General features: G+C 38.7%; 1 protein-coding gene across 3 annotated transcripts in view; it reads right to left on the reverse strand.

The window, feature by feature from the left end:
- The window catches only part of CACNA2D1 (calcium voltage-gated channel auxiliary subunit alpha2delta 1), a 720,757-nt gene that overhangs the window by 107,233 nt on the left and 590,049 nt on the right, over positions 1-23,475 (reverse strand). For all 3 annotated transcript variants that reach the window (XM_075017407.1, XM_075017399.1, XM_075017417.1), the window contains exons 13-14: positions 4,181-4,259; positions 1,906-1,955 (exon numbers count right to left, since the gene is read on the reverse strand). In XM_075017407.1, coding sequence (XP_074873508.1) covers positions 1,906-1,955; positions 4,181-4,259 — 129 coding nt within the window. The remainder of the gene's footprint in view (positions 1-1,905; positions 1,956-4,180; positions 4,260-23,475) is intronic.

The following is a 23,475-nucleotide window of genomic DNA, read 5'->3' on the forward strand; positions in this document are numbered from 1 at the left end:
ATCTATCGTTCAAGTGCAACGTGAAAGCATTTGTGTAGCTTGACACTGCTGTAATTTCATTGTCCACTGAAGTTGTGTGACATGTAAATTATAAATCCTGTGTCTGCTGTGAGACCCAATATCTACAGTATGGTCTTCACCAGGTTCCAGATGGTTTGGAAAATGTTCAAAACATGATTCTGGGGGAGGATCTTTCATGTGATGTGAGGCATTAGTGTTGATAACAGCACCAAGTGCACTGCAGAAATAGAATGTTGGTCTCATCTGTAGCACATTTAGTGGTCTTGTGGAGCCAAGGATTCAAGGTACTACTTGTGTCTAGGGTCTGTATAGATTAAATGCAGAAAAAAAAAATGAATGAATGGATGAATGAATGCTTGATGTTTGCTTTCAGCGGTTGAAAATCTGGTCTGTTATTGTGTCTGGACTCATCACCAGAAGAACAGGGTGGAATGATCTGCAGATTGTTCACTGAGTGGGCTAGTCCTGACATAGGCCTAGTTAGGCCCCAAAGCACAGGCAGTACTGTTTATTGTTTGAAGAATGGAACTGAGCACTGGACTAGTTTCCTGACGCATCAAAAGCATCAAACCTTTGATAGATTTCAGTGAAAATGACACCCAGAGCTCCAGAATCTTCAACACTGTTCAGCTGCTGTTTTGCGGTCCCTCCTGGAAAAGACTGCAATGTGGATAACACTGAGACTTTTGACATTTAGTGGGGCTCTCAACCCTTAATTTCTAGAAGTTCAAGCTTCAAGTCTTCTAGTCTACCTTCAGGCGGACATGAGTGAGGTGTGTGAAGAAAGCAGGACAGCTTTCAGGCACTTTGTTCAGGACTAAGCAGTAAGGAAGTCTACACAATTTTCTGTTAAGGTCATAGCAGTCATGTGACTGGGCATACACAATTTAAAAGCAGTTGCATCACTTTTTATGGCGATAATGAGCAGTCTTCTCCCCATAGCTACAAAACAAACAAACAAACAGGATGCGGGAAGAGGAACATACCAATCCCCCCCCATGTTTCCATACCACAGTTTTAAGAAACAAAAGATCTAAAGCTCTTTAACACTAAAGCAAATGTGGAGGGGAGAGTCAATTGAGCTATATGGTGCTAAAAACAGACAGAAGCAGCTCATGAGGCTTTTCGGTTGGAACTATAAATGTCGATGATGTAAATACTAGGGTTGAAACATCAGGTTAGCAACTGTGTATGCCCTTCTTCCATTGCAGGATCTTGTGCTGGACACCACTTATTGGAAACAATTGCTTTAGAACTTAGATCTGATCCTGCCACCCTTGAGCTGAGATGGGGATCTAATCAGAGGAAAATCTTCTGTATTGCTTTATGAGTGGATATGTTCAAATTTGTTTCACTCTGCAGCTATAGGCTTGGAATATTCCATCTGTTCCTGTGGGTCCTTTCAGGGATAGTTGAATGTAGTGAGGTAAAACAAGAGGCCTGCAATCATAACTTGCCTGCAACCTAAGTTTATATATACTACAGTGTCTGCTACATTATGTCTGATCTTGGAAATGGAAACACCAAAATAGCTCATATTTTATCATTTCTTGACAAACCAGATGGAGGAATTATCAAAATACCCTCAAGGATGACTGTTCATGTGATACTTTCATCTGACTATCATGGGTTTTCATATAGATACCAAAAAGCAAAAAGGATTTTAGTTTAATACCTTTGTAGATTAATTTCTCCATTATGAAATAACATATTGCTTGATATTACATGCATTTACAGTGATATCAAGCTTTACTCGGTTTATTTAAAAAGAGGGGTATTTAATTTTACTTATAAGGTGAACCAAAATAGTAATTGTAAACTTTCAGCTATTGTTACAGTATTTTTGACTTATGACTGTAGTTGTTGCAAGCACTATAAGCTTACCTGTGTGTTTATTCTTATTGCTCCAATGGAAGGAATTTCATAATAATAACCTAAAATACATAATGGAAACAATAACATTAGAATTAGAACATTCTACATTAGAATGCCATCCTGAGAGAAAAAAAAAATCTATATCTCTTTTACTTCGAATAGTTATGGAAAATATCTTAGAAGCATTTGCATGAAAGAACCTTTAAACCGTAATAGTTTAATTAGACTTCATCGCAATGAATAGACAGGTAAGTCGTACCATCACTACATGTGCTCCTTGCTGGCTATTCATAAGCAAAAACAAACCGCTTTGTCAACTATGTTTTTAATTTCAGTGGGAAGTAATGGAATTTTCATGTGCTTCCCCCCCCCCGCCCCCGACTGCATGTGCAGCTTTTTTGAAGAACAAACATTAAATAAGTATAATAATAGGTACTGACAACACTACAATTATATGCTGAATACGTGTTTAAATCTAATTAAATTCTACTCGGCCTTCACAATGAAGTGAACTCAACCACAGCATAAAATCACTGTTTATTGAGTGATAAGAATGAAAACATTCATTTGACATATCCTCTCACAAAATATAAGTGACATCCATTCATTTATCATTTGAATTGTTGTGATTTAATTCCATTACAATATCTCTAAAGGACCCAGTCACAACTGAGTGCTGTAAGAAGTCATGATCCCTGCAGACTACATACCATCAATCACAATAGGAAGGACAGAGGATGCTGGCAAAAGATAACTGTTCACAACTTCACTTTTTCTTAATGCTCTGATTTTAAAACAATTAAATAAAACCATTGCCTGTTTCTTTGCATGTGCAAATTCTCAAAATCCCATTGTAAACTGAATATAGCTAAAATATTTTGGGTCATTCGGTGCTCTAATACTAGATGAAGACCAAAAGAAATCAGACTGTCATAACATGGCGATATGCACACTACAATATACACAAATACACCTACCTAAAGAGGTAAACACATATGTTAATCTCCTCTAATAAAATACCATATAATTATCTTGTAATGATCTACTGATGACTCATAATTCTGAACAGGTAACTCAGTGGGAAACAACTAGGAAAAAAAGGGGGAAAGTTGATGTACATTTTCCATTATCACTAAATGCAACCATTCCCTCTAAAAATCAACAGTAGAAAAAATCTCTTTAATCACCTTTTCCTCTTGTTGATAATAAATCCTCAGCCATTGGCAATAACCACCACTCTTAAGAAGTGTTACCTGTATATGATAGTCAAATTCTGAGGGATGAGGAGCAAGCACACTATTCACTGAAGTCAAAATATATTGGATTTCTCCACACCTTATCCCTGGGCAATTTCTAAAAACACAAATTCAACTATGAGCTCTATCTTGCTGACTTCCAAATTTACATCTTTCTCCCTCTTTCCCCCATCCATCCATCCAAATCTCTCAATGGCTCATATCTTGATTATCACAATGTCCTTTCAGGCCTTAATAAATGTAGTCTTGCCCTCTTCATACTCACTCAGGCTATGACTACACTATAGTAGCTATTTTAAGATACAACTCCATGGCTAAACACTGCACTCAAAATAGCAGCACTATTTCGAGACCAGCATTCTGGTTGTGGTAACCCTCATTGTATGAGGGGTAGCAGACACTTAAAAATAGTCACTTATTTCAAAATAAATTATGCAATTTGCAAAACACAGACTGCATAAGTTATTTTGAGTTACGGCTACAGTGCAGCCATAGCCTCAGAATGCAGACACAAAGATCTTTCTGCTTAACCATCACTCTGACCCTTTTACCCCTCTTTTTGAATTGTCCACTTTCTCTGACACATCAAGGCCGTGTCTACACTAGCCCCCAAACTTCAAAATGGCCATGAAAATGGCCATTTTGAAGTTTACTAATGAAGCGCTGAAATACATATTCAGCACCTCATTAGCATGTGGGCGGCCATGGCACTTCGAAATTGACATGGCTTGTCCAGACGGGGCTCCTTTTCGAAAGGACCCCGCCTACTTCTAAGTCCCCTTATTCCCACCTGCTCATAGTGTAGACATAGCCCAAGAGATCCCTGAATAGATACAAATTTATATCAAAAGATGACGATATCCAGATATAAAATTTGATATCCGTGGAACCGTAGGTCTCTTCTGGGAACTACATCAGTGAAACTTCAAATCTGTAGTTCTGTGTAACTCCTGCAGAATAGTTTAGTTATTTTAGGGGGGCAATCAAATCTTTGTATAGGTATAAGCTCATATATGTACACACTTTACCTTTATTTTGGCAGGCCATCCATTGTATGGGTCCTTTGTCATAATTATGTTGACCAACAGAAAATGTGAATACACGTACCTAAGCAAATTGAAAAGAAGATGCATATGATTTTTCTCCATGGCATGAATCAGATGCCACTTTCAGACAGTGCTACTTTAATGTATAATTCATTTAATCAATGTGATAACATTCTAAAACTCCAGTATTGTATCCAATACCTTACAGCTGCTGCATTAAGTTATATTACACCTATTCATTAATATACTTGACATTTAAACGGTATTAAGACAAATGGGAAGAACATTCATCCATATTCTCAGTACTTGGAGTCCAAAACCCATGGTTTGTTTTACGAGACATCTAAGTGCACTTATCTTGGGGCATGAATTCTCTCATTTTTGAGCATTTTATTAAAATACTTAACATAAGCCTTCCTGAGCACTGCATTGCCCACAGGGAGATGCAGTGTGCACAGCTTAGGGAGAAGAAATCAATGCAATGCAAAATTACGTGTTCCAGGATATTACAGAATTTTGATCAGAACCTTTACACTGAAAGTGAAACTTGCAAACAATACAGAGTAAAGACTTCTCAAACCTGAAAAACTTGCACTCATTTCAGCAGGAGTTTCATATGTAAGGGCCTGTTTGATTAAGCTCTTTAAAACTCTTGACAAAAACATAGTCTTTTGACAATACAATTTTCTCTTGTTTCAAAGGTGCACACCTACTGACTTCCATGTTTATGTAATTGAGAGCAAAATTAGGTACAGGGATAGTAAAAAAAAATTCTATTTAGAAAAACCCTACTCTGTTAATAAAACTGAAACACTAGATTAGCATATGCATTTGTTAGACAATTATCTTCAGACTTTGTGATTCATAATTCAGATCAAGACAGTAGTGTGGTGTGATCTCTGTAGCAGTACTATAAGGAATTTGGAATCTCCTCCCACTCCAACAATGAAAAGGAGAGAAATATATCTGTGTACTGTTCTGCAGATACTTCCTGAGGATGAAAAGTAGGAAAGTTCAATACTGCAGTTTTTCTTTTTTTTTTTTGTGTCCTCTGTACTTATTTCAGTCTGTATTGGAAATGAGCTTGATCTGATGAAGTGGTTCTGTCCCACAAAAAATCATCAACGAACATATCATTTTGTTAGTCTTTAAAGTGCTAAATTTCTGCTGTTTTCTATTCACAGAATCACAGGGCTGGAAGGGACCTCAGGAGGTCATCTAGTCCAGCCCCCACTAAGTCACCCCAGCCAGGACCTTGTCCAGCTGGGACTTTTGTTGGAGTACAGACTGACATGGCTACCTCTCTGTTAATAGTTAAAGAAGTTAAGGGTTTGTTAATTTTGATTTGACTTAGAAAACCGCTAGGGCATTAGAAAATCACTCTCAGAATCTTCCTTTATCTATTGATTTATGCAGAACCAAGGAACATTGTCATCAGAAAAGAGGAGTTTGGAAGTGGAAGTAGAAGAATAAGGAACATACCAAAAATCTATGCAAGATACTGTCACCCTTGCACAGGCTTACTACTCACAAATTACTACTCCAAAACAAGCAGACTAAGTGATATACAATATTTAACTCTGAGAGATCTATCAGGAGTACCATCCAATTTTGTTAAATGGAACAATTGTATTGTAACCCTAAGGCACTGAGACAACTGACAAAAAAGGGTGAAGTCTCTGCTCTACCGCCTTTGCTGAGAACTAGCTGGCTTTCAGCTCATGTGGTAGGCTGCATGGCTTTAGCCCCTAACATCACAGGTTCATTTCCTCTTGCAAATAAACTGGGTAGTTTGGTCTTACACTAATTTCAGTCAACTGAATATGTGGACGTGTTGTATATACAGAGTTGCGCTTCTTGTTCTATCATGTTTGAATCAGCTGCTAGTAACAGCTAGTTCCTAGCTTCTCAAATTCTGATGACAATATTTAATTTATGTATTTAGCTGCACCTGGCACTTAACCAACCAGCATATAGGAAAAGAGGTCCTTGAATCAAAACAAGTAACTGGATGGAGGTCACATGATAAACACAAACCTTGGTCAGAGCACGGATTGCAAGGACAGAAGAAAAACAATGGAGAAAAAGAAGATGAATTGATGTTATAGCGAGAGTGTAGTTTTCCAAGAATCAAGCTAAGTTGTTTTGTTTAGCATTTTCCTCCAATTGGACAGGTGAATGCAGGTCAAGGTAAAATAAAAGCTTCTGCCTGACTCAGACATCCAAGGTTTCATGAACATGAGAAGCTGTTACAAAGGTAGAGGTTAAAAGCCACTATTAAACGAAATAAAATTTCTGCTTTGGTTAAAGACTAACATCTGAACCAATGTTTTTGTTTCTCCAATGTGCAGCAATGTAAAGTATGAAATAATTATGTGCCTTCCCCAGTACATCATGTACTGTTAATATAATACAAAAGAGATGAGCAGATGTGAGTTAGTCAGAAAAAGTAGTTACATAACAAATGGAACACAAATTTAAACACGCCTTGTATACTAAACAAAGCAGGGCAATTTCTTTATTCACAGTTGATTTCAAATGGTTGCATGGTATGAGATCAAACTTTGGCTCACGAGGTTCACTTGCCTTAGTGTAGGAAGAAGACATTTACTCATAAAACAACAGAACAAAAGCAACAGAAGTCAGTAGGAGTCTACATAGACTTCGAAAGACTTTGAATTAGGCCTGTGTTACTGAGGACAAAGCACCCAAGATCTACCCCTATATAATGTTAAAGACATTATAAAAGATTATTAAAATATGGTAAATTAAAGGGGAAATCAAGATCAGTGGAGTAAAGCATATCCCAGGAAGTTATTTTTCACTATTTAATGAAAACAGAGACATCTTGTTCACTTAAATTTCTGTTTTTGGTCATATTTCTTTTACTGAAAGAAGGTAACAGTACACCAAAGCAATGTCTCCGCAGCCCTCTAGCACAGCACTGCTGGTGGCAGCGCTGTGCTAATGAGGCTTCTAGAAATTGCAACTAGTTCCCCATTCAGGAATAAGGGACTGGCAACAGAGGGGGGTTAGCTGGCAGAGGCATGTCTACATGGCCTCTTTACTGCCAGCAGCCCCCTCAGCCAAGAGCAAAATCTCAAACGGCTATGCTAAATAGCTGTACAAGTATGCAAATAGGGAACCATTTGTGATTTCTATAAACCTCATTAGCATAGTGCTGCCAGCAGCAGCGCTAAGCTCTGGTACCATGTAGACATGCCCTAATTGACCCCCTCCCCTAAACATAAATCTTATGGCTGCTTTTTTCCCCCCATGACACAATGCAAAAGCAAGAGAAACTCTACGCCTTTTTAAGGCTGCCCTGCTTAAAACCAAATCTTTATGTATTGATTAATTCTGTGGGCGTGCTTCCTAGCCTTTAAGCAGTGGATTACTATGAAAAGGAAGATGAAGGATCTTCTTATGAACCATGTAAGACCAGAAGGAACATATTTCAGGACACTTTCCAAAATATGTGCATATTACACTTAGGTTGAGATTGCAAGCAAAAGAAGGAAATTTTAATTAATGATAACCAGGAAAACATCACAGATTGTCTTTCATTAAATCCCTATTTATGTCACTTAGGCTGCACTAGTGTGTGTACCGAAAATTTACCTCCCAAGTACTGCCTTAATTCATCATTAGGGGCAAGTGCCTAAATTTAAGCATGCAAGTAGTCCTATAAAACTTAACAAAGTACACATGATTAGTAAAGGTTCTGGCTGATTCAGACTTCAAAGATTAGTAAGGCATATGTTCAAGTGCACTGGGGATTTAAAGGTACTCTTCTAATTTCTTCAAAGTGAAAGCAAAGTCTGCTTAAAAATCCAGTGGGACAATCAAGACACTAAAGGAACAGTCAAGTATGATAAGACCTCTTGCAGAGAAGTTAAATGAATTATTTGTATTGGTCTTGCATGTGTTCGTGGGGCAAGTCTGGCAAAATAATTTCAAAATAGGGGATGGCTTATTTCAAAATAGGTTAGACAGTCTTTAACAAGATCCCTCTCCAAAGTCTTTTAAGCAAAGTATACTATCATAGGATAATATGAAAAGCTTCCCATGGATTATAAATTAAAAGATAGGAAAAGATCTTAAAAGATAGGAAACGAAGAGTAGGAATAAATGTCCATTTTTCAGAATGGAGGAAAGTTAATAGTGGTGTCCTCCAAGCATTGTTAGTGGGGTCAATCTTATTCAATATATTCATAAATGATCTTAAAAAAAGAGGTAAACAATGAGGTGGCAAAATTTGCAGATTCACAGAACTACTCTAGATAGTTAAGTCTGAAGCAGACTCCCAAGGATCTCACAAAACTGTGTGACTGGGCAACAAAATGGCAGACGAAATTCAATGTTAATAAGTGCAAAGTAATGCACATAGGAAAACAATAATCCAAACTAAAATGATGGCGGACTACATTAGCTGTTAACACTCAAGAAACAGATCTTGGAGTCATTGTGGAAAGTTCTATGGAAGAATTCACTCAATGTGCAGTGACAATCAAAAAGGTGAACAGAATGTTGAGAAACATTAAGGGCTACATAACAAGACAGAAAATATCATATTGTCACTATATAAATCTATATACCCACATCTTGAATACTGCATGCAGATGAGGTCACCCAGTCTCTGAAAAAGATATACTGGAATTGTGAAAGGTTCAGAAAAGGGCAACAAAAATTATTAGGAGTAGTGGAACAGCTGCCAGTGATAGGAGAGATTAACCAGAATGGGACATTTAAGCTTGGAAAAGAGATGACTAAGGTGGGATATGAGGTAGACAATCTCTGTCACGGAACTGGGGACTGATAAAATGCAAACCTAAATCTTTCCAGTTACTTCAAAAGACATTGGATCAGACCCTTGGTAATTCCTTGTGCATGCCTAGACTTTGTTTTATAAAGACATAACTGGGTAAACCGTTATTTTCCCCTTTCTCCACAATAGCTATAGGGAAATAAAAATTTCTCTGAACTTTCTTGCACGTGTGGTAACTCTATATCAATTTTATAGATGGGAAACCTGACATGAGAATATTGGGTCTGTAACTGAAATCAGCATTAGTGTGGAGACAGCATCTGAAAACTGAGAAAAGAGATACTATGGGGACTTCCCCCCCCCATATACACACACACAGACACGTGATTCAATGTTATAAGTATAGTGACTTATAGTGACCGAAATTAATTATTTTTAGTTAAAATATTGTATTAAAATGCTAATCTTGAATAAAACTTATGAAGAGAACGTGGCTGCAGAACTAAGCTACAAACTTTACTGACATACACAATGAAGTATAGACTTTTATGGACAGGTAAATTGACATCAGATTCTGATATGCTTACGCTGAATAAACTGTTGCAGAGTAAGGAACTACTCAACACGTGTAAAAGTATTAAACTCAAGCTCTTCCTGTTTCACAGAGTGTGGTCTACCATGCACCAGACAGTGCTTTTTACTATCAAATCTATAGGGCAGAATGACACCACGTCTGAGGATTATTTCTAAATCATCTATGTTACAATAGCACGTAGAGGTTCTGATTGAGATCTGGACCTCATGTGCACATACATGACAAGAGACAGTCCCTGGCCTGAAAAGCTGTTAATGTAAGCAGGCAAGACAAAGGACAAAGAGAGAAATGATCATCCCTGTTCCACAAGTGGGGAGCTGAACTTGAGAGAAATTAAGTAATTTTTTTTCAAGGACACAGGCTGAGCCTGTAACACTGCCAGGAACTGAACCGAAATCTTCCGAGTCCCAACTGAGACTATTTTTAAAGGAGGCTGCCTGGGGCTCAGCTCAGAAAAAAATCAAGACAGCTTTCTATGATAAGTCTTGATTATTAATTTGGTCTAGTTTGTTTCAGACTTTCAAAGTTTCTAAAGAGTGAAATTATATTAATTAGGATTTTTAGCAGTAAAGAACACAACTATTTTTCCACATCACTATTCGGTGAAGAGAAGATTGGCTCAAGACACTCAAAAGTTTCTAATCAAAAGGCAAAAGGAATGTTATTGTAATATTAATTGAAAAGTGAATGTTAATATTGGAAGTTGTCAACTCTATGCCTATTCGCATACATCCCAAAGCTATCTTTTCACTGACAAAACCCTTCACGTGATCTCCACTTCTATCTTCTTAGTGGAAAAAGTGTTTTTGTCTGTCTTTAGCCTTCTGGAATTTCAAAAAAATCAGCATTCAACAGGAGATATTTTATAATGCAAAGTCAGATAATACCATTAAATCGTGACCTGAGGAGCAACAGCTATATTAACAATCCTTTACAAGTGTCAGTAATACACTTTCATATCTTATTACCGCCACCTTGTGGAACAATTGGGGAGCTAACATGAGCACACAGATGACCATTTTTGAATCTGTCAGTGTAAAGCGCATGATGTCTCTCTCCCTTTTGAAGTTGGTAGTCTTTTCATGCCTCCATTATTATTATTATTATTATTATTTTCTTCACAAGGGTATGTAAGAAAAGAAGAAAGCAAGCTTGCATTATCAAACAAATACTTGTTATTAGCATGCCTCTCAATTTCTAAACAGAAAAAAGGCTTCCCACATTTTTCAATCCTTGCAGACACTTTAAAGTTTACAATATTATTTATAAGTTCAACCAGATGAAACTGGAAAGACTGAACACAAATATGTTTGTTTATCCTTCACTGTAGAATTATGATACTAAAGAGTGATAGTCTTATTCTCTATTACTCACAAAAACAGTAATTAATAATGGTGGCAGTGAGCATTCTCAGTGCTTGATTAGAGAGCATTAAACTGGAGATTTGATCTACCTGGAAACACTTGCCCAAATATATCACCTTAATAAAATAGTTTTATGATTTTATCTTGTAATGATTTTTATGAATGCTTTATTCAAGTTGGGTAAAATTTTTCAACCAAAACATTTTTCAGCAAATAAACACATACAGAGATTCAGCAATACAAAGATTTTGCAAATTCACATTCATTTCACTTAATTTATTCTGGTTTAAAAAAGGTACTGTTTCTCTGATTCTGAATGATCTCTTGTCTGGTATTTCCTTTAATTCTATTTTTTATATTAATAATGTTCAACATCAAAATGAAATGCTTTATTCATCCCAAAGTCAAGTTTGTTTAAATATAACCAAAGTTTTGGACTCACTGAAAAATTCAAAATAACTTTTTTCTAAACTGCAACATACATTTTTAACCTTGGCTGTATGTGTTACTATTATTGTTGATGGACAAAATTCCCAGCTGATATAAATCAATATATCTCCACTGATTTCAATGGCATTACATAGACATGAACAAGCTGAGGATCTAGCCCCTGAAATCCTCGCTCAGATTGGACTCCAACCCAGATAAAGTCACACTGCTGCTGCAAACAAATCAACAACATCTAGATTGGCTCACTGATAATTAAAATGCAGTAAAATATTATTGCTAATTAGCATACCACGTCCTCTGTATGCTAGTCTATCCTGGCATTTGACCCTTCAACCAGATGAATTTTTCACCTCAAACATTTCTCTGTGTGGACATAAAAAGAGCTTATTTGATTAGGATTCACTGCAGAATCAAATGGAAGGAAAGGATGACATAGTAGAGTTACTCATTTATTTTTTCCTCAAAGTCCAAAGTTCTCGATCAAGGTGTAGTCAAAGTCCAATCGCCAGAGAAAAACATTTAAAACAACACTAATCTTAATAATTATTAAGTAAAAGTATTTTGTGGTCTATTCAAAAACATCTGGTAGTCTGGATTTGGTGTATTAGGACCCACCCAGAACAAAACGGGACCTCTGAAATCCAAATCTGGTGAAGACATCACTGACAAACCCAAACAGATGGAGTGCTGGGCCAAGCACTACTCCGAGCTGTACTCACGCAAGAACATTGTGGTCGACTCAGCCCTCGATGCCGTCGAACTCTTACCAGTAATGGACGAACTGGACCAGGAACCAACTGGGGATGAACTGAAGAAAGCCATTGACAACATTGCAGTAGGAAAGGCCCCGGGCCAGGATGGTATACCACCAGAGGTAATCAAGTGTGCCACGGACACTCTCCTCGAACCCCTACATGAGCTACTGTGCCTGTGCTGGAGAGAGGGAGAGGTTCCACAGGACATGCGCGACTCTAACATCATAACCTTGTATAAGAAAAAAGGAGACAGAAGCGACTGCAACAATTACCGTGGAATCTCCCTCCTAAGCATCACTGGTAAACTGTTCGCTCGCGTCATCCTCGGCAGACTCCAGAAGATTACTGAGAGGGTGTATCCTGAATCACAGTGCGGATTCTGTGCAGAGAGATCTACCGTCGACATGGTCTTCTCTCTGAGGCAACTGCAGGAGAAATGCAGGGAGCAGAGGAAGCCACTCTATATTGCCTTCATCGACCTAACCAAGGCCTTCGACTTGGTCAGCAAGGACGGACTGTTCAAACTGCTCCACAAGATAGGATGTCCACCATGGTTACTCAAGATGATCCAGTCTTTCCACGAAGACATGAGAGGAACCGTCCAATACGATGGCACGTTATCGGATGCTTTCAGCATCAGGAGCGGCGTCAAACAAGGATGCGTCCTTGCTCTGACACTGTTCAGGATCTTCTTCGCACTCCTCCTTAAACACGCCTTTGGATCTTCAACAGAGGGCATCTTTTTGCACACAAGATCTGACGGGAAACTGTTTAACCTTGCAAGGCTGAAAGCTAAATCTAAGGTGCGGGAAGGCTTCATCAGAGAGATGCTGTTCGCAGATGACGCTGCTGTCGTGTCACACACAGAAGACCAGCTTCAGAAGCTGCTGGATCGGTTCTCCAAAGCATGCAAGGACTTCGGGCTCTCCATCAGCCTAAAGAAGACAAATGTACTTGCTCAGGATGTTGCTGTTTCTCCATCAATCAGCATTGACAACTATACGTTAGAGGTCGTCCACGAGTTCGTTTACCTCAGGTCCACCATCACTGACACCCTGTCCTTGGAGACTGAGCTAAACAGGAAGATCGGTAAAGCAGCCACAACTCTGTCCAGACTCAACGAGAGAGTGTGGAATAACAACAAGCTGTACACTCACACCAAAATGCAAGTCTGCAGAGCCAGCATCCTCAGCACCCTCCTTTACGGCAGCAAGACTTGGACCCTGTACGCCTGCCAGGAAAAGAGGCTGAACGTCTTCCACTTACGCTGTCTCAGGCGCATCCTTCGAATATCGTGGAAGGACAGAGTGTCCAACACTACTGTCCTTGAGCAAGCTGGAATTCCAACTATGCACACCCTCCTCAGGCAGCTGCGGCTCCGCTGGCTTGGCCACATCCACAGGATGAATGATGGAAGGATCCCAAAAGACATCCTGTATGGTGAGCTAGCCTCTGGAAAAAGACTTCCCAGACGCCCCCAGCTGCGCTACAAAGATGTTTGCAAGAGAGACCTCAGGAAAGTAGACGTCAAGCCATACAGCTGGGAGGAGCTGGCAGATGATCGCAGCAGATGGAGGCAGGAACCAAGGGCCTTCAGAAGGGTGAGTTGAGGATCACACAGCTAGCAAAGGAGAAGCGAGCCCACAGAAAGCACAGCAAGGACCTGCCAGACACCCATTACATATGCAACAGATGGAGCAAGGACTGTCACTCTCGTGTGGGTCTTCACAGTCACAGCCGATGCTGCAAATGAGGATGCCAAACGGAACTACGAAGGGTGCGAGCCATAGTCTACATAGACTGAAGGATGCTGCTACTATTACTACTACTACTCTACATATTGTCTGCCCTGGGATAGGAGCAGGGTAAAAGCTCTGTGTACAATAGTAAGAATGAGAATTCACAGTCATGTGCCGGAGGGGTTCTGGGGTCCTCTTAGACACTCATATTATAATTCTTCCACCAAAACCATGGGTTGAAATGATTTCCCTTCCTCTGAGGGAATATGGTCTCAGGAGTACCATATTTAGCCCATCCTACCAGCCAACCGCACAATGGCAGTGATGGAATGACACTGTGTTAAACATGCACCCTCAAGCTGCCCATATGTTTCACAAAATGGATCATGAGCACTCATTAGAAAAGAATCTTTTGGTTAAGCAACTGACCTCAGAAGACCTCATTTTAATTCCTGGCTTTGTCATTACCCTCTAAATATTGCTAACCTGACTCAGGGATGGCTTACATTGGGTTCTTTCAATATTTCTGAAGAATAAAGCATTGGCCTTTCAAAGGCATCAGATTTCAGAAGCTGATAGTATTGTCCCTTCAAACCCACACATACGTTCTCATCTCATCTCATCTCATCTTCAAATGATGGAAGCAGAAGACTGTTCTGTGTTATCAATATATTTTTCCAAGAACAATGCACAGGCATTTTAAAAGTTAACTGACATAGTTTTGTTTACCCAAGACCTCTTTCCTTTGTTATAATTATGATTAAATATTTCTTTAAGGGGAAAGCAAATGAATAGATTTCCCATGTCCCTCTCCTCTATATGAGCACATAGTCTCCGATATTCTGCTTTGATTACAAACCATAGGTGAAAATTGTGGGGGGAGCTCCTGGTTATAATGTGGTGGCATCCTCTGGAAAATATGTATCATTACGAAAAAGCAGATGGATTTGTACATCTTTTTCATGTTCTTGCCCCTGCAGTTAACTATAAACATACTTGGGTAAATAGTTACAGAGGTAGCTATGTTAGTCTGTATCACAAAAAAGCAGTCATGTAGCACATTAAAGACTAACAAAATAATTTATCTAGGTGATGAGCTTTCATGGGTCAGACCCACTTCCACGGATCTGGAAATTCTGATGAAAGTAAACTGGCATGATTAAATATATGACACACAGATAGAAAAAAAATGAAATGGAAACTGACAAATTAGCTACAGAAAGTGGGGCAAAGGGTGAGAAAGAAAACTACTCACTGCAAGTGTCTATTAAGTTAAGTGACTTTCTTGAGATCACTATGAACATCAAAGATGGGGAAGACGTGTTTGTAAAGTGCACGGTAATAGCTATCTCTATTAAAATCAAGCTGCAAGGTGTTGAACTGGGGAATAAACTTCAGTTCAGATGTTCCCCTTTCTAATCTGGTGTTAAACTCTCTTTGTTTTAGGATGCAGACTTTCAGGTCTTTAATACTACATCCTGCTCCACTGAAATGCTCACTGACAGGTTTATGAGTATTCAGATTCCTAATGTCTGATTTGTGTCCATTCATTCTTTGTCCAAGTAAGCAGGCTTAAGTAAAGTAAACAAGCAGGCGTGAGTAAGTAAGCAAAAGTAAGCAACCTTAACTAAAGTGGCCTCTACATCTGGATGGAGGTCTAAGAAAAGGGGCCGCTGTCAACAGCAATTCTTGACTAAAGATGGGAGGCCCTCTTGAAATGTTTGACAACAGTAAGGCTGGAATTTGACCATCTTAGTTATGATGATTTTCACTGTTCATATTACATTCCCCCTTTTCTGACCTCCTCTACCCCAGGGAAGAACCATTACCTATAAGCCTGTCATTTTACACAGCTGAGGATAGTGGGATAAATTTAGTATCACAATGAATATTATTTTCTCACTTGTTTCCACCATGGTCCTTTTCCAGCTACTACAGCTCAGTTCATTTCTGAATGCAAACAGGCTACTCTCCAGAAAAAAAACAAAACAAAACAAAACAAAACAAAAATGGTACTATATTCTTATAGCTTTATTTTTTCGTTTTCCACTCCCCTTAATCTGGTTCTTGTAGCATGAAAGGCTTGATTACAATTAAATGTTTCAAATGTCAAAGGGCTGCATTAAAATAGGAGTGAGGAAAAGGCCAGAGAACATTCACATTTCCCAGCAGAGCCTATTTACAGGAAATCTTCGCCTGCATAACTATCAGTTTCACAAAGTTCAAATCTAATTTCACAATGGACACATCTCCAAAGATTAATGAAAATGTTGATTCTGAGGAAAGGAAAAAGCAGCGAGAGAAAATTACAAGTAAATGGTTTGGTGATTTGGGCAAACCATTAATAAAGCAGAAGTCAGATGTAAAGCTTCTTCTCTTGCTGGTACCATATTACCCAGGGATTTCAAAGGTTTCAGAACAGCATACCATGGGTGAAGGTTCTGACTGAAATTACAGCGGGAAGTTTGAATGTCCTTCCTTTGTTAGTTTAAAAGAAACCCTCTCCATTTTCTTTACAGTCAAAACAAAAAAGCAGTCAAGTAGCACTTTAAAGACGAACAAAATAATTTATTAGGTGAGCTTTCGTGGGACAGACCCACTTCTTCAGATCATAGTCATGCCAGAACAGACTTAGTATTTAAGGCACAGAGAACCAAAAATAGTAATCAAGGTGGACAAATCAGAAAAAAAATTATCAAGGTGAGCATATCAGAGAGTAGAGGGGCAGAAGGGCGGGGGAAGCGGGGGGGGATGGGGAGAGTCAAGAATTAAATTAAGCCAAGTATGAAAACGACCCCCTATAATGACCCAGAAATTCCCATCCCGGTTCAAACCATGTGTTAATGGGTCAAATCTGAGTATAAAAGAGAGTTCAGCAGCCTCTCTTTCAAGAGTGTGCAACTGAACTCTCTTTCATATTCAAATTCAACACATTCACACACGGTTTGAACCGGGATGGGAATTTTCTCGGTTTTTATAGGGGCTCGTTTGCATAGTTGGCTTAATCTAATTCTTGATTCCCTGCCCCCTCCCTCTGCCCCTCTACTCTCTGATTTGCTCATCTTGATAATTTTTTTTTCTGATTTGTCCACCTTGATTACTATTTTTGGTTCTCTGTGCCTTAAATATTAAGTCTGTTCTGGTCTGGCTATGGTCTGAAGAAGTGGGTCTGTCCCACAAAAGCTCACCTAATAAATTATTTTGTTAAGTCCTTAAAGTGCTACTTGACTGCTTTTTTGTTTTGATAGTATATAGACTAGCACAGCTCTCTCTCTCTTACTATTCCTTTACAGTTCATGAGATTAAATTGTTCCATTCACATGCACACAACAGTATTTCTTGCAATGCCCCTACCCCCTCCATAACCAACTAAATTGACATTACACACCAACCTACCCCAATGCCAAATCTAGTCCCCATTGCAAGCCTTTCTTATCTCCTTTCTTTGTCCCCAGTATGCTTTTACCTTCATTCCCTTAAGATATGGCCTCAGGTGACTGGCACTCTCTTTAACGAGTTTTCTTCTCCAGAGCCCTGATATGAATTCAAGATTTCAGTTAAGAGGGAAAATCCAGAATGCCAGCAAATTTGCAGCTTCTGTTAGAGTTTTAAAAATGCACACTTCTACGTGAAGGATGGGGCCTGAGCAGAGTGTATTATCTGACTTGCTTTCCTTTGCCCTCTATGTTCTATATTAAATCATATAAATTTTAATAGTATTTCAATGTCATAATTTTCTAGGGTTTTTTTCCATGAGTATAAAAAGAGAAATGAAGATAAGTACTGTATATCAGAGAGTTCTCTAACATGTTTTGGAGAGTAACAGAGAACATGTTTTGGAGACTGTGCTGAGCACTATTTTAACCTTGTCTTCACTTACAGTTAAAACATTTCCAGGCTTGATACAGTTACATCCACTGCCACTAGCAACTGTCAGAAGCTGATATTTCGTAGTCTATCTGAAGAATTGAATCATAAATTTACACATGCAGTAAGGAATGCTCTTTGCAGATTAAAATAAAGGTAATGTTATACAGGCTAGCTAAACATGTTTGTAAAAGTTTTCTTTTTCTAAATTTGGTCAACAAAACAGCATCCAAAAATGTCAAGATACCTTCTGTTCATCCTTTTGTGTTATGAGGATAGTTAAAATTGTGGCATCACCATTAAGGATGTGCAAATGTAGACCTCATTTGTACTAGGAATGGATTAGGATAATAAAATTAATCTTGCCACAGGACAGACAGAAACCATGTAATTCTCACTGTTAGGTCCCCTTCATCCTAAATGATGCATATTTTTAATTATTTAAGAAAAAAAATCTATAGTATCTCTCTTAATTTTCAGGTGAAGAAGAAATGAGACCTTATCCTTTAATCACAACTCCAGTTAACTTAACCGTAAATGTTGTAAGCCTGAAGACCCAATTCTGAAAACATATTTGCATATGCTTAACTTTACAAAAATGAAAGCTGAGGAACAGGGCCTGATTAATGATAGCAAGATAGGATCTGTATTTAAACCCACCTCAACTGACAAAATGTGAATCTTGTTTCAACCCGATACGATGTCAAGTAGCGAGGGTTTTAACCAGCCCCCAATCATTCAGGGTTTCCTAATTAAAAAGCTGAAAATCCTGCTCAGTCTCAACTACCAAAAGGTAATAATTCATAACTTCTCATTTAGCTCAGCTCTGAACTGTAATGAAAGAACTATGTTTGCTACTTGCTCAAATGGTAATTAATGAAGACATGTATTATGGTTCCAGCTATTTGATTTTAAAAATTACAATATTCTGCACAGTCTAAGATGGCAACATTTTTTTCTTTATTTTGCAAATATGCTTTGCATAAAACAGAGGAGATGCGCTGGGAAAACTGTTTTTGTCAACAAAATGCAGCACTGCCATGAAGACAGACCAATCACAAGCAAAAATGCAATTGCCACAAACACAGCAGTTAGCAAACACAATACTCCATTGTTCTCTGATGCTCAAATGAAGTCCAATAAAAGGTGTTTTCAGCGCATACTCCACATTAATCCTTTGTTCTATGTGGGTGAAATTCATACCTGCGCGGGGAAGAGTATAAGGACTACACACCACACACTTCTCACTTTAGCCTCTTAAAGATGCTTAAAAATGTAATACATAATATTATGTGAGCTTAGGTAAATTCAGCACACTGAAGAGCGAATTAGTCAGAAAGGAAATACAGTGGGCTTGATCCGGAACTAGCTCTATTAGTTTTACAGAGCTCTCTGATGAGATATACCAACTGAGGAGACAGACCAGAAATTCTCCATGCATGCCTCTCCTTTCCAATTAATGCCAGCATTCTGTAGATGCTAACCTTCACGAACAGATTTCTATCCACTGTGGTGGGGTAGTACTTGTTATACGCAGTGTTGCTGAAGCTTTGTTGTTCCCAATGTGTTAGAGAGACAAGATGGGTGAGGTAATTTCTTTTATTCCATGTTTGTCTCCCTCACTAGCAGAAGTTGGTACAATAAAAAGATATTATCTCACGCTATTTTGTTTTTCTATGATTTGTTAAACATTGAATTAAATTTTGGCTCCATTGACTACAATGGGAATTTTGCCATTGGGATCAGAATTTCACCCATATAGCACATTTGGAGTTTATAACACTAAATTTGATAAGCAGCTTGATCTTTCTTGCCATGTTTCCATTTTGTTTTTTTATATAAATTTCTTTACAAAGGAGACTTCAGCTGGGCATAGCACTCTAGCAAGGACTCATCAAAATTAGTCTACAGTGAAGGCAGAATTTCCTCTTGTGTATATTGCATATTATAAAATGTTCCCATGCATTCTACTCTTATGGATTGCACTTTATTAACTTCTGATGAAAGGCTGTCATGGGTCAAACCTTAAATTATTTCCTGACCAGTGGTTTGTAGCATTACTGCCAATATATTCCCTATTACTGTCTGTATTTTTCTAATTTCTTTTTAATTGGGACTTTGCCCACAAACCTTGCATTTGTGTTATCTGAACCGCATGGCTCCTATGTTTTCCTATTCTACTCCCAGTAACTATTCAAATCATTTAGGATGATATCCTGAGTGTACTGAAGGACATACCAAAACAAACATTGATTTCAGTGGAACCAGGATTTCACCTTTAGAATTTTTATCACATCTTAAGGTATTACTTAAAAAATAGCCATCCATCTACATCATTCATTCTACATGCAAATTGGGTAGCCATCCAGCCACACGCTACCATCTGTGCCTATAATTAATTGTGAATGCACAAAAGAATACTGAGTTGAGACCCTTTTAATCCAGTATCTTTCTATGGCAACTGTCTCCATTCCCTTTCTCCTCCCCGCTCCACTACTCTCCCTTGTTTTAAATGTAGAGTTAAGTACATTTTTGTTTTAGTATACATTGTCATCAAAATGTTTTAAGAGACTCTTTTATTTCACAGAGAGGTAGCTGTGTTAGTCAGTATCTTCACAAAACCAAAAAACAAGAAGTGGGTCTGCCCCATGAAAGCTCATCACCTCATAAATTAGTTTGTTAGTCTTTAAAGTGATCCCAAATGGAACTACGAAGGGCGCAACCCATAGTCTACGTAGACTGAAGGATGCCTACTACTAAAGTGCTACAGGACTGCTTTTTTTCTTAATTTCAGATACCTTCTATAAGTTTCTTCTTCCCTTTCTCGGTTGTATGTTTTGCATTACTTTAATATTGTTCTACGGCTTTTTTATGTCCCATATTTCAATCACTTTAATTAGGCTAGAGTTTATTTTTCTTTTCTCCAATCTTTTTTCAACAGCCTTACTTTACTTGACCTCCTCGACTTACAACATCTTATTTTCAACTTTTCACCTGTTTTGATTCAAGTTAGGTTTTCTCCAGCATGTTGCTTCCTGTGGTGAAGCATTTTATAGTAAAAGCCTCTGCAATTATTTTTCATTAACGATAATAATTCTTATTCTCAATTATAATTCTTACAGGACATAATGTTCTTGAATCAACCAGATGCTCTCCTTTCCCCAAACAACTCCTCCTCCTAAATCCTTCCAAACAAGGTCGGTCTGTGGTTTACAACCTTTTTATTTTTTTTCACCTCGATTGTGAACCCCTAAACATTTTCAAATGGAGGTGCAGACCCCTTTAAAAAGCTTGGAAATATCAACCTGTAGAGATCACCTGACCAAAGGCTGAAAACTACTGATCTAGATTACTCAAATATTTAAGCTGGGGTGGTCAACCCATGACTCTCACGTTTTATGCAGCTCTTTGAGACATTAGTGCAGCTCCTCCTCAGAGCCGTGTGCTGGGAGTGCAGTCCACTGCGTCATGCATATGCCCCAGCATTTGGTGGGGATGTGTGTGGTGGAAATGGTGGCTCTGGGGTGGTGGCAGCTGTGGTGAGTCGCTGGCATCAAGTTGGGGAGGAGGGCAAGGGATGCCTGGCTCTGGGGGAGTGAGAGGGCACCGAGTTACATATTATATAACTACTTTTATCTATCGATCGATTGATCGATAAACAGACTATGTGGCTCTTTACACTCTATTCATGGGTCTTCATCCCTGACTGGTTGGCCACCTCTGATTTGAGCCTTATTTTCTACCTCCAGCAGGCTTAATTTAAATCTCTGATGCACCTGTCCTTGTTGAATCTCTTATTTCCTTCTTCACACAAATTTCTTGTTATTGGAATGGAATGTAACTGTTTCCTGATTAAGTGTTTAATTTTCCATTTCTACTTTAATTTAAACCCTTATGTCACCTGTTCATGGTACTAACCCTCTTGTTCCACTGCCTGTTTGTTTCAGCTGTTCTTCCCAACGCACACATACTGCAGAAGCTCCCAGATCCTCTTATCTATCCCCTTTGGCTCTACTTTGAAAAACCCCACATATTTCTATCTGTTCTCGCACCAGCACATTGGCAGACTTTCAGTTCAAATATATCCCATCCCACCTGTATTGATTCCATCTGTTCTGAAAAGAGACTTAATGCCCTGCACCTGCTTATCAGTTATCCTGACATGCATTTTTATGCTTCAACTCCCTTCCCATAGTCTTGTTATTTCTGGATAATTGCATCTGCAGTCATGTGCTTTAGCTTGCTTTCTCATTCCAGATCCTGTTGTACCTGTTTCATGCCATGATTTCCTCCATGGACTGAAATGAAAAAATCCATAGCTATTATCAGAAAAATTCCTACCAAGGATAGACTTTCCTTTTTTTATTTTATTTATTTATTTATTTTTAGATCCAGGACCTGGTCAATAATAACTTTAGACCATGGTTACATATATTATGCATGTCTTTAAAAATAATCAACAGCATTATCAGCACTCTGATTTCTTCTGAAGCCCAATTCTGCTTCTCTTTACACAGAACATTGCAACAGAGAGGTAGCTGTGTTAGTCTGTGTTCAGTCAAAACAAAACAGCAGAAATGTAGCACTTTACAGACTAACAAAATGATTTGTTCGGTGATGAGCTTTCCTGTGACAGATCCCCTTGATGAAGTGGGTCTGTCCCAGGAAAGTTCATCACTGAATAACTCATTTTGTTAGTCTTTAAAGTGCTATATATTTGCCTTTTTTTTTTTGATAGAGCATCGCAGTTTCATTGCTTTAACGCCTTCCATTCTGCTCGCCTTCTTATCCTAGGTTTTTTAGTGAAATGGAAGACTCAGTGGTGTTGGAAAATCTTGCTGAATTTTCAGTCTTTTCTCTTTTGAATCACCAAATATTTCCCTCACTTGACAAGAATGTCTGAGGAATTTGTCACCTTCCATATCCCCAACCTACACTGCTAAAGAGAAATGAACATAGTTACTGAGTGTCACCATGATTAGCTCTCTGTAACACATGCACACATGAATGTTCTTTCTCCTGAATAAAATCTCTCTGAGCCATTAAATTCAGCTCTTCCTCAGAGCTGTGTGCTGGGAGTGCTGTCTGCTGCTTCATGCATATGCCCCAGTGCTTGGTGGGAAATGTGTGTTGTGGCAGTAGTGGTGGCTCTGGTGAGTCACTGGCATCAAGTTAGAGCCCAAAGCCTCTTCCTTTGTTAGTTTTTCCCCATAGAAATGGAAAGGCTGGGACAGTGCTAGGTAATTCAGATCCAAAATTTAGGTTATTAAGAAAAATGGGTGCCAAATTATTAATAACTACTTTTGTTTGGATTTACACAGTCAGCTGCCACCCTCTGACTAACCATCTCCGTTTACCAATGCTGTTTCCCTACATTAGGGAAATGATCCCTAGCTGGGGAAGCTCATCTGATGCTACAAGTGACCATACCCAAATGAGTCTCTGCTGTGCTGAGGTAGATGCATGTCTGCCTGTGCTGATGTCTCTGCTCAGAAGTGGTAGCTGAAGCTGCTGCTTTACTGAACAAGTGTTCACACTTCTCAGTGTTCATCTTAGAACACTGGTGGACATGCTGATTGCATCTAATACCAACTGAAAGTTGTGAGGTTCCTCTGCATCCAGTCAAAGTGCTGCTATATTTCAATCACCACATACCACAAATTCTAGGCACACAAGTGCAGTTAGTGAAAATAACCCTGAAAGGAGACTGTCTTGGTTTGAGATGACCGAGACCCACTC

The sequence above is a fragment of the Carettochelys insculpta genome, chromosome 1, assembly GCF_033958435.1.
Source record: "Carettochelys insculpta isolate YL-2023 chromosome 1, ASM3395843v1, whole genome shotgun sequence".
NCBI lineage: Eukaryota > Metazoa > Chordata > Testudines > Carettochelyidae > Carettochelys > Carettochelys insculpta.